Source organism: Ictidomys tridecemlineatus, chromosome 1, assembly GCF_052094955.1.
Source record: "Ictidomys tridecemlineatus isolate mIctTri1 chromosome 1, mIctTri1.hap1, whole genome shotgun sequence".
NCBI lineage: Eukaryota > Metazoa > Chordata > Mammalia > Rodentia > Sciuridae > Ictidomys > Ictidomys tridecemlineatus.
This window is the reverse complement of record NC_135477.1, coordinates 121,557,412-121,576,377: the sequence shown is the minus strand read 5'-3', so window position 1 is coordinate 121,576,377 and position 18,966 is coordinate 121,557,412. Positions and strand designations below refer to the sequence as shown.

General features: G+C 35.3%; 1 protein-coding gene across 1 annotated transcript; it reads right to left on the bottom strand.

The window, feature by feature from the left end:
- Positions 1-1,903: 1,903 nt before the first annotated feature.
- LOC101954725 (protocadherin beta-5) lies at positions 1,904-12,908 on the bottom strand. The gene has a single exon (XM_078046617.1). The coding sequence runs from the start codon at positions 11,727-11,729 to the stop codon at positions 9,342-9,344; it is 2,388 nt and encodes a 795-aa protein (XP_077902743.1). The 5' UTR covers positions 11,730-12,908; the 3' UTR covers positions 1,904-9,341.
- Between the last annotated feature and the right edge of the window lie 6,058 nt (positions 12,909-18,966).

Here is an 18,966-nt window from a genome sequence, read left to right as displayed (position 1 = left end):
TACTTTTGATTTGTATTTCTCTAATTGCTAAAGATGTTGAACGTTTTTTCACATATTTGTTGATCGATCATATATTTTCTTCTGAGAAGTGTCTGTTCAGTTCCTTGGCCGTTCTATTGATTGGGTTATTTTTTTTTTAGCATTAAGTTTTTTTGAGTTCTTTATATATCCTGGAGATTAGTGCTCTGATGTACATGTGGTAAAAATTGCTCCCATTCACCTCACTGATTGTTTCTTTTGCTGAGAAGAAACTTTCAGTTTGAAAGTATCCCATTTATTGATTCTTGATTTTATTTTTTGCACTTTGGGGGTCTTGTAAGGAAGTTGGGGCCTAATCCAAATGATTAAGATTTAGGCCTACTTTTTCTTCAATTAGGTGCAGGGCCTCTGGTCTAATTCCTAGGTTCTTGATCCACTTTGAGTTGAGTTTTGTTTTGTGCGTGGTGAGATATAGAGGTTAATTTCATTTTGCTACATATGGATTTCCAGCTATCTTTTCTCCAATATATTTTTTGGCACCTTTGCCTGGTATAACTGCATTTTTGTGGGTTTGTCTCTGTGTCCTCTATTCTGTACCATTGGCCTACAAGTCTATTTTGGTGCCAATATCATGTCACTTTTGTTACTATTGCTCTGTCGTGTAGTTTAACATCTTATATTGTGTTGTCTCCTGCTTCACTCTTCTTGCTAAGGATTGCTTTCATTATTCTGGGTCTCTTATTTTTACAGATGAATATGAGGAATGTCTTTGGGATCTTGATTGGAATTGCATTAAATCTGTGTAGTGCCTTTGGTGGTATGGTAATTTTTCCAGTATTAATTCTGCCTATCCAAGAACAAGAGAGACCTTTCCATCTTCTAAGGTCTTCTTTAATTTCTTTCTTTAGTTTTCTGTGGTTTTCATCGTAGAGATCTTTCACTTCTTTTGTTGATTCCCAAGTGTTTTTTTTTTTTGAGGCTATTGTAAATGAGGCAGTGGTCCTAGTTTCTCTTTCAGAGGATTTGTTACCGATGTACAGAAATGCATTTGATTTATGGGTATTGATATTCTATCCTGATGCTTTGCTGAATTTATTTATTAGTTCTAGAAGTTTTCTAGTGGAAATTTTCAGATCCTCTAAGTATAGTATCATAATTATCAGCAAATAGTGATAGCTTGAGTTCTTTTCCTATCTATATCCTTTTAATTTCTTTCATCTGTCTAATTGCTCTGCTAGAGTTTCAATGACTGTGTTAAATGTAAGTAGTGACAGAGGGCATCCTTGTCTTGTTCCAGTTTTTAGAAGGAATGCTTTCAATTTTTCTCCATTTAGAATGATGTTGGCCCTGGGCTAACTAGATAGCTTTTACAATGTTGAGATATGTTCCTGTCATCCCTAGTATTTCTAGTGTTTTGAGCATAAAGGGGTGCTGTATGTTGTCAAATGCTTTTTCTGCATCTATTGAGATAATATGGTTCTTAAATTGATGTGATGAATTAAATTTTTTGATTTCCATATGTTGAACCAACCTTGCATCCCTGGGATGAACCCCACACTTGATTGTGATTGTATTTTCTATTTTTTTGCACAGACTTAATATTTCTTTGCTTAAACCCTATTTTCATGTATTTCATAATTGCTCATTGAATTATGTTCAAAATTGCTTGTTGAAGCACTTTATGATGTCTACTTTAAAATCTTCTCCAGATAATTCTAACATCTTTGTCTTCTTGGTGTTGGGGTATCTATTAATTGTCTGTAACACTCACTTTGATATCTTCCTGGTTCTTGGCATGACCCAGATAGTTCCTTCCTTAATGTGGATATGCTGAAAAAGAACTGTTGTTCAAGTGCATGAGAGGATATGTCCAGTAATGCTTATATCATTATTGTTCATGGTAACAAAATTCAGAACACCAGAAAATCAATCAACAGTTTAATGAATTAAAAGGCAAATATGTATTTATACAGTGGGATACTACAGAGCAGTATAAGTGAAAAAAAACCATGAACATGAATGAATTCAATACCACAATGATTGAAGTTCAATACCACAGTGATTGAAGCAAGCCCACAGATGATCCAATTTATATGAACATATTTATATAAATTACATAGACAACTGAACAGTCTATTATTTAAGAACCTATGGATATCTGTTACAACTGTGTAGAATAAATAATTTAAAAATTTAGCATATGAGATGTTTTTCATAGGGATGAAAGACATTATGAGGGAAGCAAACAGGGATTTCTAGGGTCTTCATTAGAATCTGATAACCAGACACATGGGTGATCATTTTTCTATTATTGATTTTCAATTGTGTATATACACTTTTAAAAAATTTAAACAGATTTCAAAGTAGAACAAAAGGCAAAAAACAAGAAAGCAATTTCTCTGGAGTTTGTATGCCTAGATTTGAATTCTCATTGTACTATTTACTAGACAGCTGTTGAAATCCTAACTCTACATATTAGAAGGGAAGGTAACTTTGAGAGAAAGTTATGAGTATAGAGCATGTAGGAATGGAATTAATATCTTTATAAAAGGGACCTTAGAGGATATTGTCACACCTGTTTTGGCATGCAAGGATACAATGCAAAGTCAACAGTTCATAACCTGCAAGAGAGCCCTTACCAGAACATGACCATGCTGGCACCTGAGCTCAGACTTCCAAATTTCAGAACTGTGAGGAATAACTTGTGGTTATTTATAAGCTACTCAGTCTATTGTACTTTGTTATAGCAACCCAAGTTGATGAAGACAAGGGCCTTGGCATAATTGTTATATGTCTGTGTGTCCCAGTTTGTTTTCTTTAAAGTGGAAATAGCAATTGTAGCATTATTTTAAGGATTTAGTAAATGTTTGAATAATTAATAAATAATAAAATACATAGTAATTATATAATTATTCATTGTATATAATATATAATGTTGTTTAATAATTATCATATCCTCTCAAGACCTTCCCTTAAAAATCTGAAGTCTCATTTATTTCTAAAGAAATATTCTGGAGAACACTAAAATATTTAGTGGAGATTTTAGGATTCCAGATTAGAGCCTTTTACATTTGGGCATTTCAAGGGTCACTTAATTGAAAATAGCTCCCTGCCATTAATTACAGCTCACCCATAAAGTCTCATCTGACACTATAAACATGGCCCTGTACTGCCTCTCACAGAGCACCCTGTCAGAATTTCTACTCAGGACAGAGGTCTGGGTAGAGATCACCCTGTAACAGGAAGGCAGAAAATGTATTAAAAAAACAGCAACTGCTTCAAATAATCTCTTATGTGTTTATATGTAAAAAAGAACTGAGAGATTATTTCAGCAGATTCTGTCCTTTATACAGATGACCAAGACTCACCAGACTTATGAAAATCAGAAATATTTAATGAGCGAGAAAGAAAGAAGAGACAGAAGAAAAGGAGATGCAGTAGGGAACATAATTTCCAAAATAAAGTGAATCTTGAAAACTCCCAAGTGATACTATGGAAAGAGCACTATCAAACAACAAGGTAAAATTCTTAGGAATTTAAATATTCCACTAAAATTAATAGTTCATTGAAAATTATCCAAAATAAAGTGAGAGATGTTAGAATGAAGAGTAAAAGACAAAGATGTAAATTAAACAGAAATATATGAAACATAAAGAAACAGAATTGAGAATGTTCAATATCTGATAAGCTAAATTTTTAGAAAGTAATAACAGAATAAAGTTAGGGATACAATTAATAAGGGAATAATGGCAGAGGTAAATAATCCCAGAGATGAAAATATATGAATTGTTAGAAAATATAAGTACAATAGATGTCCAGAAAAATTAATGAAAAATATCATAACATTATGAAATTTAAATCATCTAAGAGAGAAATTCTAAAATCTGAGAGGGAAGGGAAAAAACATATGTAGATCCATAAATAGATGGTATACACACACACACACACATACACACACATATATATATATATAATTTATATATTACATGTATTTTATGTATGTGAGAAGAGAGAGGGTAAGAAGTATTAAGAATAAGATTTGATAACATTTAAAAATATGGATTAATAATCAATAGATATGAGTGTACCTTTTTCCTCACATCTTTGCCAACATTCATGGTTGCTTGTACTCTTGATAAGTGACATTCTTACTGGAGTGAGATGAAATCTTAGAGTCTTTTTGATTTTCATTTCTCTAATTGCTAAAGTTGTTGAACATTTTTACTTATATCTGTGGATCAACTGTATTTTTTCTTCTGTGAAGTGTCTGTTCAGTTTCTTAGCCCATTTATTGATTTTAAGTTTTTTTGAGTTCTTTATATAACCTAGAGATCAATGCTTTATCTGAGGTGAACGTGGTAAAAGATTTTATCCCAATCTGTAGGGTCTCTCTTCACAATATTGATTGTTTCTTTTGCTGATAAGAAGATTTTTAGTTTGAATCTATCCCATTTATTGATTCTTGCTTTTACTTCTTGCACTTTTGGGTGTTTTTTTTTTAAGGGAGTCATATCCTAGAATGACATGGTGAAGATTTTGACCTACTTTGTCTTCTATTTGGCACAGGGTCTCTGTTCTATTACCTTGCTGGTGGGAATGCAAATTGGTGCAATCATCATGTAAAGTAATATGAGAGGCCTCAGAAAACTTGGAATGGAACCACTATTTGACCCAGCTATTCCACTCCTTGGTTTATACCCAAAGGACTTAAAATGAGCATATTTCAGTGCTGCAACCACATCAATATTTATAGGAGCTCAACTCACAATAGCTAAACCATGGAACGAATCTAGGTGTCCTTCAACAGATGAATGGATAAAAAAATGTGAGATATATATATATATATATATATATATATATATATATATACATACATACACATACATATACACACACAGACATACACAATGGAATAATATTCATCTTTAAAGAAGAAAGAAAGTATGGAATTTGTCAGTAAATAGATGGAGTTGAAGAATATCATGCTAAGCAAAATAAGTGAATCCCCAAAAGCCAAAGGCTAACTGGGGCTAGGGAAGAATAGAGTTACTTTAGGTAGAGGAGAGTAAAGGGAGGGGAGGTGGTTTGGGGGTAGGAAGGAGAGTAGAATGAAACAGACATTATTACCTTATGTACATATATGACTGAATAACCATGTGATTCTACAACATGTAAAATAAGAAAAATGAAAATCATACTCCATTTATGCACAATATATCAAAGTGCATAAATGCATCTGTCATGTGTAACTAATCAGAACAAAAAATTTTAAAAAATTTTAATTGTAGGTGGACATAATAACCTTTATTTTATTTGTTTTTATTTTTATGTGGTGCCGGGGATGGAACCCAGTGCCTCACACATACTGAGCCACAAATTTGGCCCTAGAACAAATTTTAAAAATTAATAAAAAAGTAAAGTCAGAAAACACAAAAGAAAAAGAAATCAATAGATAAATGATTTTAAATTTCAGAGCAAGAATTCTTTATCTTGTGGAATCATCAATCAAGCATGAGGAAAAACTAAATATATTTTCAGGCACATAAAGACACAGATTTTTCTGTACATACTCTTTTAGGATGACATTTGAGGTTGTACTGTAGCAAAGGGAGGGAATGAAAAAGGAAAAAAGGGAATAAGGATCCTATCACACAATGAAATCAACTAGGAGAGAGTGAAGACAAGGTGGCAGTTCCATACCGACTTTTAAGAAACCTTTTAATTCTAATGGAAGCAAAAAGATAGTGGGCTCCATGGGGTGTGGCGGGGGGGGGGGGCAGAGCAGACGCCGGAAGTAACAGTGGTACTGGCGGACTGAGGGGTGCCCACTCGTCACCTGAGGGGGACTCACGGCCCACAGCATCCACCAGCAGCGGCTGGAGCCAAGGCTCTAGGGGGCCATGGTGACTGATGCAGCATGATCTCCTTTGTGGGATCTTCCTATCAATCCCCTTCACCAGCTACCATGAGGGAGCACCTCTGCCCCAGGAAAAGGAGAAGGAATGACAGTGAAGAAGGTAACTATCTTCCCCACTACCACCACCCAAAAGGAGTAGCTGAAACCTTGTCTTTCAGGATTCCTGGGACACAGAGTCTGGAGCAGTGACAGTGGTGGGAGCAGCAGCATCAACAACCCAGACAGGGCAGTGGTCCAGAGAGTGGCTTAAGCCAGATCATCTCCAAATGTAGCCCCAACACCCCTCAGCCCTTTCGGAGCAGTCTGCACTGTACCAAAGCCCTTGCTTCCACATCAGCCACATGTTGAAGGAGGCCCACTTTCACAGTCTCTGACATGATGCATGGGCAGTTTCTTGCCTTCTGTGAGGGAACAGTGCTGTGTAGATTTGATATTTCAACTTGTGTTTTTTTAAATGTACCCCAAAATGCCTGTTGGCTTTTCAGTCTATATTTGAAATAATAGCTCAACAGGCGATTGTTTATTTGTGGTTTTGCTGAACTATTGCAATTTCAAAGGGGCTTGAAAGCAATTTTTACAAGATTATTTTGAGAGAGGGTATCAAATCCATGTCAAGGCAGTGGTATGAAATGGGTTGCAACAATAGTATGTCCGATTCAGACTGATCTCCAAATCTATCAATAGAAGTTTGCTTTATGTAAAAGGGCCTTTAAAATGTGTGGGATTCAATTTTTTTAAATCAATAAATTAGTAGAGTATCAGTAGTTTCCATGAAAACAAAAAGAGGAAATATAGGAAGTTGAATTCATGACTGATATTTCGATAAACTGCAAAGATGGGGTAATGTCAACCCATGGAGTTTAAATGGTGAATCGATCTTGATTTTAGGAACACTCTGTTTTCAATGGCACAGAAAGCACAACTGTAGATCCAAGGAGAAGGAATGAAAGTCCTTACTCCAAGTATTGTGGATGAATAATGAACAATATTTTGAGAAAGAATCAGCAACTAATAACCAGGAACTGTCCTGATCCTCTAAGGTAGGTCAAGATCTCTTATTGAACATGAACAATCTTACCCAACACCAGCATCCGAAAAGACCTTGGTGATTCTGATTGAGCGAGATCAAAATAAAATTACTTCATGGTTGAGCAGAGACCAAAATAAGAATATTATTCAAACCAAAACAATGACCAAAGACCCCCACTTCCTTGCAAATGTGAGTGAATGCTGCTTCTTCACCAATTATACTTTCATTTCACTTTGTTCTCCTCACTTCCTTAATAAAATTCGATACATAATTGTAGAATCATTCCATTTTCTTAAAGCATCCAAACCAGATACTTTAAGATCCAATCTTAAAGCATCCAATCCAATCTAACCTATACTTAAACCCTCCCCCAAATTTCCTATCACAAACCCAAATCCTAGAACTCCTTTGTAAGGAATAAGAAAGTAACCCTTTTACTATGGTGACTCAGGGCTTCTTATTGTGTGCAGTCTCCCTCAATGCAAATAATCAGTAAATCCAACTTTGCTTTTATAGTGTTCACAGTGATCTTTGATTGCAGGGCATTTATAATCTATATTGTCTTTACAGGTATATTTTAACATATATTTTCAGGCTCTAAAACCTATCTATAGCAATGAAAAGGAATTCTTAGATATGGTTGTAATGACAATGTAAAGAAACATATATGGATGTAAAAATTTCATATTTGATTATTGTAAAGAGAGGTCCAACTGAGGAAAGTTGAAAACTGCCAGAAAAAACAGATACAAAAGGAAGAATAAGAATAGTGTTCATTTCATTCATAAAGAAAAACAAACTTAATGGCCATTAATGGAAAAGTAGATGAAAGTTTCTGTTGGACCAGAGTAGTACTCAAAAATAGTGACATAGTTATATGTGAAGAATAGACAGTTGAAGTTGATGTGTTTTCTTTTGCTGTTGTTTTATAGTTCTGGGGATGCCAGTGGTGCTCTACCACTGACCTATATCTCCAACCCTTTTTTAATTTTACTTTGAGGCAGGATATCACTAAGTTGCTTTGTGTGGCCTCAAACATTCAATCCTCCTCCTTCAGCCTTCTTCCTACCCCAGCCTCCCAAATAGCTTGGATTATACACATGTACCATTGTGCCTGGCTCCACTGCTGTAATGTAAGTGTACTAGCTACTCAGCAATAATTTAAGAAGATTGTCTAAAAATGTATGAGTTTACTAGAGCTGAAAATACCACAAAATGGGAGGATAAAACAAAAGGAATTCATTTCTTCCCAATTCTGGAGGCTAGAGGTCTAAGGTGTTAAGGTCTGCAGACAAGTCAAAATAACACGTGGTATTTTGCCAGGGGAATGTTAGAGTTCCTAAACAAGTCTGGATGGTGCCTGGCAAAATGCCAGAGGGACTGGTTTGAGAAGTAACAAAAGTGAGCTATTAAGTGTGGAGATTCCTTATTGGTTGACTGATGTATCTAGTTTATGCTAATTAAGATAAGCTGTGCAAAATGTATAAATAGCTCTGTTGTCCTACAATAAATGGCTTCCACTCCTGCTGTATCAAAGTACAGAAGTTATTCGTCACCACCCCCCTCCCCCCCCCTTATTCTGTTGCAGCCGGACTGCGGCACTAAGGAGTTGACATTCTGATTTCCCTCTCTCCTTGCCTAGTAGATGACTGTGCATCTTCAGGAATCTTCACAGGAACATCTCTGTGAGCCTGTGTATGATCCCCACCCCACTCCACTTCCTTATGGGCTAATCTTATGAAACACATCAATGATATTGACTTGGAGCAGATACAAACCACTCCCTTTTAATGTAATAACAACTTTAAATGCTCCATCTTTAAATTCAGTCCAGTTCTAAGGTAGTGGGGGTTAGGGCTTCAATATTTGAATCTGGGGGAGCACTATTCAACCCTTAACAGTTACAAATATATTCCTCAGTGATACTTACATACAAAGGTTTTAAAGTGCTTACCAAAAGAGGCAAAACTATAAAAGAAACAGGCAATATCAGGTTTAGGCAAGAATGTGAAGGAATCTGTATATCTAGACACTGCGAACAGTACTGTAAACTGATACAACTACTTTGGGAAATAATTTTGAAATTTCAACTAAAAAGTGTATGACTGTTTTCTAAAGGAGCAACAATTCTAGCCAGGTATATAGATGTAACAAAAATGCATATATACATCACAACAAAAATCTAAAAAGAAGAACAAATCTCAGGAAAAGCAATATGCATAGGTTTGGAATAACAATATATAAATGAGTGCAATAAAGTAATTCTCCAAATTAGGATAAAGTTAAATGGGCAAATTCATTACAATAGGAAAATGAAAAATATCTCCAAAAGTAAGTTATTCTCTGTAACAAATTCAATTTCTGTATCTAGATGAGTTAGGATAAAATGACAAAAACCGACCCATAATTAAATCTCTATGGAAATTGAAGGATATTCCCTAAATTAGCATTTTCTACTGTATTTTCATTAGGCCCCTGAGGCGGCAATTTGGGGAATATTGGTTTAAGGAATTTGAACTCATTTGTTCCTGAGCCTCCAGAGAGACACACTTCATACTGGTAGCTCTGAGACAGTGTCCCAGTGCCACGGACATCCACCAGGTGGCCAGAAAGTTGGCCCTCAGGACCAGAGCAGACACCCAGCGGCGCCGCCCTGCGCCTCCTGCACAGCCTCACCGCCACGAACACCAGCACAGAGAAGAGGAAGAGAGACGACACCGACGCCAAGGCGATGACCAAGTAGACAGTGAGCGAGTCCCCCTGCGCGCGCTCGGGCGCCACTTCCGGGAGCGGCAGGTAGGGCTGGGAGAAGCCATCCACCAGCAGCACGTGCAGCGTGACGCTGGCAGACAGCGGAGGCTCGCCATTGTCCTTGACCAGCACCACCAACCTGTGCCTGGCCGCGTCGCGCTCACTCAGCAGCCTGGTGGTGCGCACCTCGCCATTGTGCGCCCACACGCCAAACAGCCCTGGCTCCGTGGCCTTGAGCAGCTGGTATGACAGCCAGGCGTTCTGGCCCGAGTCTCCATCCACCGCCACCACCTTGGTGACCAGGTAGCCCTGCTCTGCCGCTCTGGGCACCAGCTCGGTGCAGGGAGCAGAGGCGTTCTGCATTGGGTACAGCACAAAGGGCGGGTTGTCATTGTCGTCCAGCACCACCACTCGCACCAGCGCCTGGCTGCTGAGCGCGGGTGAGCCTTGATCTGTGGCGCCCACGCGGAACTCAAACGCCCGCAAAGTCTCAAAGTCCAGTGCCCTCAGCGTGAACAGCTGCCCATTGTCTGCGTTGATGGAGACCAGCCGGGAGAGAGGCAGGTGCGGGTCCTGGGTTGGCAGCAGCGAGTAGGTGATCTGGGCATTGGTGCCTGAGTCTCTGTCTGTGGCGCTGACACTGCCTATGTTCAGGGCGGGTTGGTTGTTCTCACGCACCAACAGCGTGTATGACGTTTGGGAGAAGGCAGGGGCGTTGTCATTGACATCAGAGACAAGGATGGTTATGCTGTGTTCAGTTTTCAACCTGGGTGTCCCCAAGTCAGTGATGGTGATGGTGATGTTGTACTCTCCTCTGCTCTCTCTGTCCAGTGGCTTCTCTGTCACCAAGGTGTAAAAGTTCTTAAATGTGGGTTTCAAGAGGAAGGGGAGATCGTTTTGTATGGAGCAAACCATCCTACCATTGTCCCCAGAGTCTGGATCAGAAACGCTGAAAATAGCAACTACAGTCTCTGGGGAATTTTCTGGTATAGAGCTGCTGAGTGTGGACATGGTTAGTTCAGGAGCATTGTCATTCACATCCACCACTTCTATGGCCACTGTGCATTCTCCTGAAAGGCCTCCTCCATCTGTGGCTGCAATTTCTATGATATAATGTTGGGTTGCCTCAAAATCCAATGCCCTTTGCAGACTAATTTCTCCTGTTAGTTTGTCTATTACAAATGGTTGAGAAATTTCATCACCTTCAAATAAGGAGTAGGCAACACTACCATAATTTCCTGAATCTAAATCTTGAGCAGAGACAACAAGAACTAATGAGTTTATGGGACTGTTCTCAGGAACCTGTACTTCATATAGGGATTGTAAAAATTCCGGGGCATTATCATTGATGTCTACTACTTCAATGTGTACTGTGACAGTCCCAGACCTGGGTGGCATCCCACCATCCAGCGCTGTGAGGATTAAACTGAGTTCAGACTCTTCCTCCCGGTCCAGAGCTTTGTCCAACACCAGCTCTGGGTATTTTCTGCCATCTCCACGATTGTGAGTAGCAACACGAAAATTGGAATTGGGGCTGATTGTGTAGTTCTGAACACTGTTGCTACCCATGTCCAAGTCCTGAGCTGATTTCAAAGGAAACACAGTCCCTGGCTGGGCGCTCTCTGGGATTTTAAGGAACATTTCCCTGTCTAGGAACTCTGGAGAATGGTCATTTACATCCGTGAGTTGCACATCAATTTGAAACAACTGCATCGGGTTTTTGAGTAACAGCTGGAAATGCAAAATGCAGGGTTCTGTAGCCCCACACAGCACCTCTCTGTCTAGTTTTTCCTGTAGAAGCAAATTGCCGGTTTTTACATCAAGCTGTAAGAGCTGTTTGCTGCCTTTGTGATGGATTCTCGCACCCCGAGTGGCCAGTTCCCCCACCCTGAGCCCCAGATCTTTTGCCAGGTTGGCCACAGAGTATCCACTTTCTGTTTCTTCTGGCATGGAATATCTAATTGCCTCAGAATCAACCTCCCACAAAAACAACAGCATAGCAAGAAAAATGACTTGCCTTTTGTGCGGGAATTTTGCTAGAGCAGTCTGCATTGTTCAAATCCGTCCAGAAGGTGCAGTTCCTTCAACTCGGTATACAGTCCACTCAGACGATTTGGTTAAATAATCTTGAGTTAAATATTTCTATCTGACATGCACTTAGAACCGTGCCTTGTCTGAAGATCTGTCTTCCGGAGCTCGCTTAAAATGCCTCCTTCTTTGGGGGAGCTTTCTGAGCTCTGATTCCCAGCTCAATGGCGTCCCTGGCATCTAGAGCCCATTATTCACTTGCTTATCCTGCAGCGCCACCAGGTGTCTTTACTTACTATTGCATATAATATTTGCCATTTCATTCCAAATTCTAAACCTGCTGTGTATCAATACCCTTTTAATCACAAAAGCACCTCTAATTGTATCTCCAAGTTATTAGAAGTTATAAATAAACCTTTGCTGAGTGAATTTTCAGTGGAAAAATACTTGTTTAACTAATGCATGCCTGTAGTTCCTGGGATTTGGGAGTCTGAAGCAGGATCATTGCATAATCAAAGCTAGGCTAGGCAAGGTAGGGAGACTGTGTCTCAAAATAAAAATAAATAAATAAATAAAATGGGCTGGGGATCTCGCTCAGTGTTTAAGTGCCCCTTGGTCAATCTCTTTTACCAAAAATAAATAAATAAATAAATAAAATTAATCTTATTAAAATAAAGTTAATCTTCTCCATAAAAGTGCATACAAAAAGGAACTCTCTTTGTTGGTTTCTAATTTGATTACATCAAGATTGGAGGTAGTTCCACTCATATAAATAGAATGTAGATTAAAAATAGAGTGCTGCCCAAATATAGGAAGTCTGAGTCTATACTAAATTTTCCCCAAAACCTAAGCTCTTTCCTGAATTCTACTTTCACAGTTTTTTTTTTTTGCTTTTGACACATATGGAGTTATACAGTATTACTCTCTTATTTCTGTCTTCTTTCCTTCAACATTATGTTCATAAGAATTATAGCTGGCATGTCATTCTGATGTGTTTTATTCTCATTGCTTTCTAATAGTTTTATGCATGAACATATCATGATTTGTTTATGCATTCTCCAGTTCACGATCATTCGTGTTTTTCCAGTTGAGCATCCCCTTTTTTAAAGTAGTATTATTACAAACATTCCTGTACTTACCTTTTGGTGACCATGTCTGTTTTTATACTGAATATATTTAGATTAATCATTTTGCTATGCATATGTATACATATATACATATATATATACATATACATGTGTATTTAGTTTTAGCGAATACTGTAATATTATATATATATATATTTAGTTCTGGGAATATATATATATATATATATATATATATATATATATATATATATATAGTTCTGGGAATCACAATTCTGAGAGCTCTCCCAAAGAACGAGGCATTTTAAGCGAGCTCTGGAAGACAGATCTTCAGACAAGGCATCGTTCTAAGTACATGTCAGATAGAAATATTTATCATAAGATTATTTAACCAAATTGTCTGAGTGGACTGTATACTGAGTTGAAGGAACTGCAACTTCTGGACAGATTTGAACAAGGTAGACTGCTCTAGCAACCCCCCACAGTTTTAGCAAATACTGCAATACATTTAGTATATATATGTACATATATATATTTAGTTTTAGCAAATACTGTAAAACATTTCTCAAAAGTACTGTTTTCAGTACCAGTAAAGTATGAGAGTTCCAGTTGCTCCATATCCTTGTCAACATTTGATGTTGTCATTTCAGTTCTAACCACTCTATTGAGTGTATGGTGATATCATTTTATAATTCTGATTTGTATTTTCCTGGTGATTAACAAAATTATTTACATTTCACATATTTATTCACCATTTAGACACATTCTTTTGGAGTACTTGTTCAAGTCTTATGTCTTTTTTGTTATTGGGGCATTAGCATGTTTGCTTTTGGGGTTTGTAGAAGTATTTTTTTATATTCTGGTAATAGATCCTTTAAATATAATATATTACAAATATTTCCTCTTTATCTGTGTTTTGTATTTTAATTTCTATTATAGTGTCTTTGATCAAAAGCTTCCTTAATTTAGTTTGATTTATACATAGCTATCACTTTTGGTTTGCATCTTTCTGTTCTATTTAAATCTTCATATACACAAAGGTATATTTTGAAATATTTATTACTATACTTTTCCCCATCTAAACTGTAATCAAACTATTTTTTTCAAATGAATCTGGTTAGTCTCAAAAGTTTTCCATATGCCTTTATACCATCTGTTGAAAAGATAATCCATTCCCCATTGTTTCAGAAGCCTTATTACTATCATAAGTCAGGTGATTTTAGGTCTTCTCAAGTATTTAATTTTTTGTTTATCCTGCAATACCATACTGCCGTAGTTAATATAGCTTTGTTATGAGGTTTTTTTATTAAAAATTAAGGCTCCCACTTTTAAAACAATAGACTATTTTAAAGAAAAAATTTAGAGTCACAGAAAAAAAATGATCACAGGGTACATAGATACACAACGTTGGCAGAAAATTGTTCACAAGATCTATTTTTTATTTTTAAAATGCCTGTAGGATTGATAGTGATGTTTCTTTTTTTTTACTCCTAAAAATGGTAATTGGTATTTTTGTTGGTTTACTTGATTAATCTAAAGAGTTTTAATTTTGCTAATAATTATGAAGGATATACTTTCAGGTTTACCAATTTGCTCTGTTCAATCTTTGTTGTCTATTTTATTCATTTCTGGTTGTGTATTTTGTATGTATAATTACTAGCATTATTCATTTATGAGTTGCTTTTCTTTTTCTAGATTCTTGAGATCAAATATTCCATTATTGATTTTAATCTTTCTTTTCTAATATGTGCATTTAAGGCTTTACATTTCCAAGTTGTGTTTTGATATGTCAGTTCTTGATATTTTCAATCTATTTGGAAATTTCTGTTGTGATTTCTTCTTTGACTCATGAGTTTTGTCATTTAATTTTGAAACATTTTGGGATATCTTGTCATATTTTAATTCTGATGCAGTCAAAAATGCATGCTGAATCATTTTAATTCCTTTTATTAAAAATGAGGCTTGTTTTATGATCTGGAATATTGATAGTTTTATAATTATATGAAAGAAAAAGGGTGTTTTAGTGTGTTATATATGTCAGTGTATTTGAATATGATGTATGTGTTGTTCAGCACTTCAATGTTCATGTTTGTGTGTGTTTGGTCTCCTTATTCTGTTAGGAATGGACAGTGTTATGTGAAGTCTCCCAATATGACTGTGGTTTATCTATTTTGTATTTGTATTCTGCCATCTTCACTTTTTATATTTTAGTAGTAGCCTATAGAGAAATATTCAGTCTTGAACCCCACATATTTCTAGTATTTTTTGGCTTTTTTATTATTATGAAAAAGTTGTCTTTATCAATAACAATGAATATATCCTTAAAATCTCCTTTGTCTTATGTGAATATAGTACATTAAATTATTTTGGCTATTGTACTAAACACATCATCCCATTTTTAATTTCAATCTTTGCTTTCTCTCCTTGTCTCTCACATACATATATTTGACAGCATATATTTGAGTTTTTCTTAAATGTAGTAAGAATATTTTCATTGTTAAGTTGAATTACTTAATCCAATTATAATTAATGTATTATCTAATATTTCAATCCACACTTAAATCTAATTATTTTTTCATTTGCACTTAAGATTTTGTTCTTCTTTTAGGATATTTTTTAAAAATATTTTTTTAGGTGTAGATGGACACAATACAATGCCTTTATTTTTATGTGGTGCTGAGGATCGAACCCTGGGTCCTGCTTATACTAGACAAGCGCTCTACCGCTGAGTCACAATCCCAGCCCCCTTCTTTTAGATTATTGAAATACTTGTTATTTTTTTTTTTAATTTTTTTTAATATTTATTTTTTTTACTTTTCAGTGGACACAACATCTTTGTATGTGGTGCTGAGAATCGAACCCCGGGCCGCATGCATGCCAGGCGAGCGCAATACCGCTTGAGCCACATCCCCAGCCCCTACTTGTTATTTTTTATTTACTTTCAGTTACTTTTTGGTTGTTCTTTATTACAGGATACAACTGTTTTCTACAAGAATCTACCACAAATTATTTCTACTTTCATGAAATAATTCTTGGAAACTTAAAAATCTCTAACTCTATACATGTACCTTGATATTTTTGCTATTATGAATTTAAATGTGATATTATTTTAAATTCTTAAGAAATTATTATGATTGCCTAGTATAATCAACATTAGATCAATGATCATTTATATTTACCCTTCCTGTCTTTTTTTATTTCTTCCTGCAATTCTGTGATCCCTTTAGGACTCTTTCCCTTTTGCCTAATGATTTCCACTAAAAGTATTTCTTTTAGTATGGATGTGACTGATTAATTCCTTTCAGTCTTTGTTTGAAAAAAAAAAGCATTAGGGGCTGGGGATGTGGCTCAAGCAGTAGTGCGCTCTCCTGGCATGCATGGGGCGCTGGGTTGATCCTCAGCACCACATACAAATAAAATAAAGATGTTGTGTCCACCGAAAACTAAAAAATAAATATTAAATATTCTCTCTCTCTAAGAAAAGCATTAGAAAGCATTAAAATATCCCTTCTGATGGTTATGTTTATTGTAATAAAATTCTAGTTTGGTGATAATTTTCTTCAAGGTCCTTAAAAAATTATTTAGTTGCCTATTAGTTTCATTGATTTATATTAAAATGCTATCCATTTAATTATGATTCTTTAAAAGTAATAGATCCCTTTTATGTGATTGCTTTATTTTTTTTACTTTGTCTTGAGCAACTTTCCTACAATATGCCTAGTTGTGATTTTTTTTTTTTTTTTTTTATTTATCCTAATTAGGTTTTACTAAGTATCTTGAAGGGGAAATACTTTTATCAATCTTGTCATTATTCATTTAAATATTGCTTATTGCCCATAATTACTCTTTCTTATCCTAGGTTACAAAATGAATGTTTGAGTTTTTCATTATATCCCACATGTCACTAACTTTCTTTTCAATATTTTCAATTTTTATTTCTATATTTTATATTGGCCTAACTGCATGCATGATATTATACTCCTTAATGTCAATGACATTAAACAATTTAGTTTTAAATTTCAATAGTTGAGTTGAGTGAAATTTTCTTTATATATCTATTTTCTCTATTGTTCCTTATTTTTTAGCACATTAGCCATACTTATTTTAATGTGTTTATTAATTAATTATAATATCTGGACCATCCCGGCATTTTTGGAGGGTTATGTTTTTACTCTATTTTATCTGTACCATCCAGTTGTGTGTTTGTGTGTCTCAATGGGTACATATACATGCATATGTTCCTACTAATTTTTTTACTGAACTTTGAATATTTATGTAAAATATTGTTCAGAATCAAAATAATATTTATTTCTTTCAGAAGAGCTCACTTTTTCTTCTGGTAGGTTGACAGACTATCTTAATCAAAACAGGCACTGGGCTCAATCAAGATTCTTTGAAGTCTTGAGAAACATCTAGCCCTACAGCACTTTCAATTGGAATTTAGTATATCCTCTATGGTCCCTTCTTATGGAAATCTCAAACTCTAATCTTTGTATTGCAAGAAAAAAACTTACTCTGCTTTTCAAGAAATTTCCACTTAAGTTTTTAGTATTCTCTGAGATGCTCTGAGTTTGACCAGTGCCCTGAGGGGGGAACTGGTCCTGAGCTTGAATCCTGTAGTTTTCCAAAGGCTACTGAAATTACTCTGTTCCTAACAAAAGGCTGTGGTTTGTTTTCATATTTACCCAATTTCTTTGGGAAAAAATGACTGCAGGATTTAGTTCTCCTCCACAGGGATGTTCCTTCTCAAAAATCTTAGCCCATTCAGGTCTTATTAAATCACATGTTTTCTATTGCTATTTTACTTATAACCAGTTTTAATGGATGTTTTATGCTTCCTGATAATACATCTAACTTGGAAACAGAATCCCAGTAAATTCATGCATGTTTTAACCTCATACTTTAAAAGTTTTTTTTTTTTACTTTTTATCATAAGAGGGAATTTTAAAATGATATGGGTAACATTGACTTCTTACCTCATAATAACCCTTGTCAAACTCACTAAAGACAAAAGTCTAACAAGTACAGCAAAGGAATTATAAAATATGCTTTTGTAGTAGAAGCATTTGAAAAAAAAACATATTGAAATGGGTGTAATTATCAAGATATTCACCTCCATTCTCTATCTTGGTTCAATAACAGTAAAATTGATATATTTTCATATGGTACATGTTGTGAATATGATTTGGATCATGTCCACTACTAAATCCTAGCAACTGAATTTCAAAATGTTGATCTTTTCTACATTCTGGTGGTATCCCAAATGATCCAAACTTTGTGAATATAGGCAGGAACGAAGTGAGTTCTGGATGATCATTTGTCCAGTCTCCTTGGTGAGATTATACAAATTAGACTTCTGAAAAGTGAACTGGAATTTTTTTGTGAACTTGAAACTTCAACCAGACTTATTTTTTTGTCACACATAAAAGGTATTCTTTTAAATAGATGATAATAAATAAAGGAGAAATCATTAAATTTAACCACCATATTTATGACTTGTATTAAAGTTCATGTTTAATTCTGTTCTCATTTTATCTCTGCCTCACTTCAATTTTTCAATTGAATGGTGGCTAAAAACTTTGTTTCAAAAATGACTTAAATGTCAGTAATTTCCCTTTTTTATTTTATCATCAGAAAAAATAATAATTCAGAAAAAGTACAGGTACTTAATCTCCACTAAAATAATACTTGAGACTTAAAAATATCAGATTATAAAATAAGCCTTTAAACTTCTTGTATTATGCCAGAAGTTCAAGGAAGTTGTCTTCTATTAATATAAATTTAATTAGTTAGGAATCACACAATCAACTCACTAGGGTTATTGAACATAATTGAGAACTATTATAATTCAAATGAATTCATTACTGTTAAAGCTACTCAGGACAAAATACTTCATACAAATGCAACTTTGATGTCATTGAAAAATTTAAATAACATTAAAGAACAAAACTGAAGAATTAAACATCAAAAAAAGTCATTAAGATGTTGGTAAAAACTGTTCACATCTACAAAGTGCAAAATCTTTGATCAGCCAGTAAGGACAAAACAGAATTGCCAAAATGCAGAAGATGTTTCTGGATTATTGAAAAGGGGGCAGAAGCTGCAGATAGTCCAAAGGATATACACAGTAAATTAACTTGATCATCTATTGTAGAGCAAAAGGACAAGGAGATATA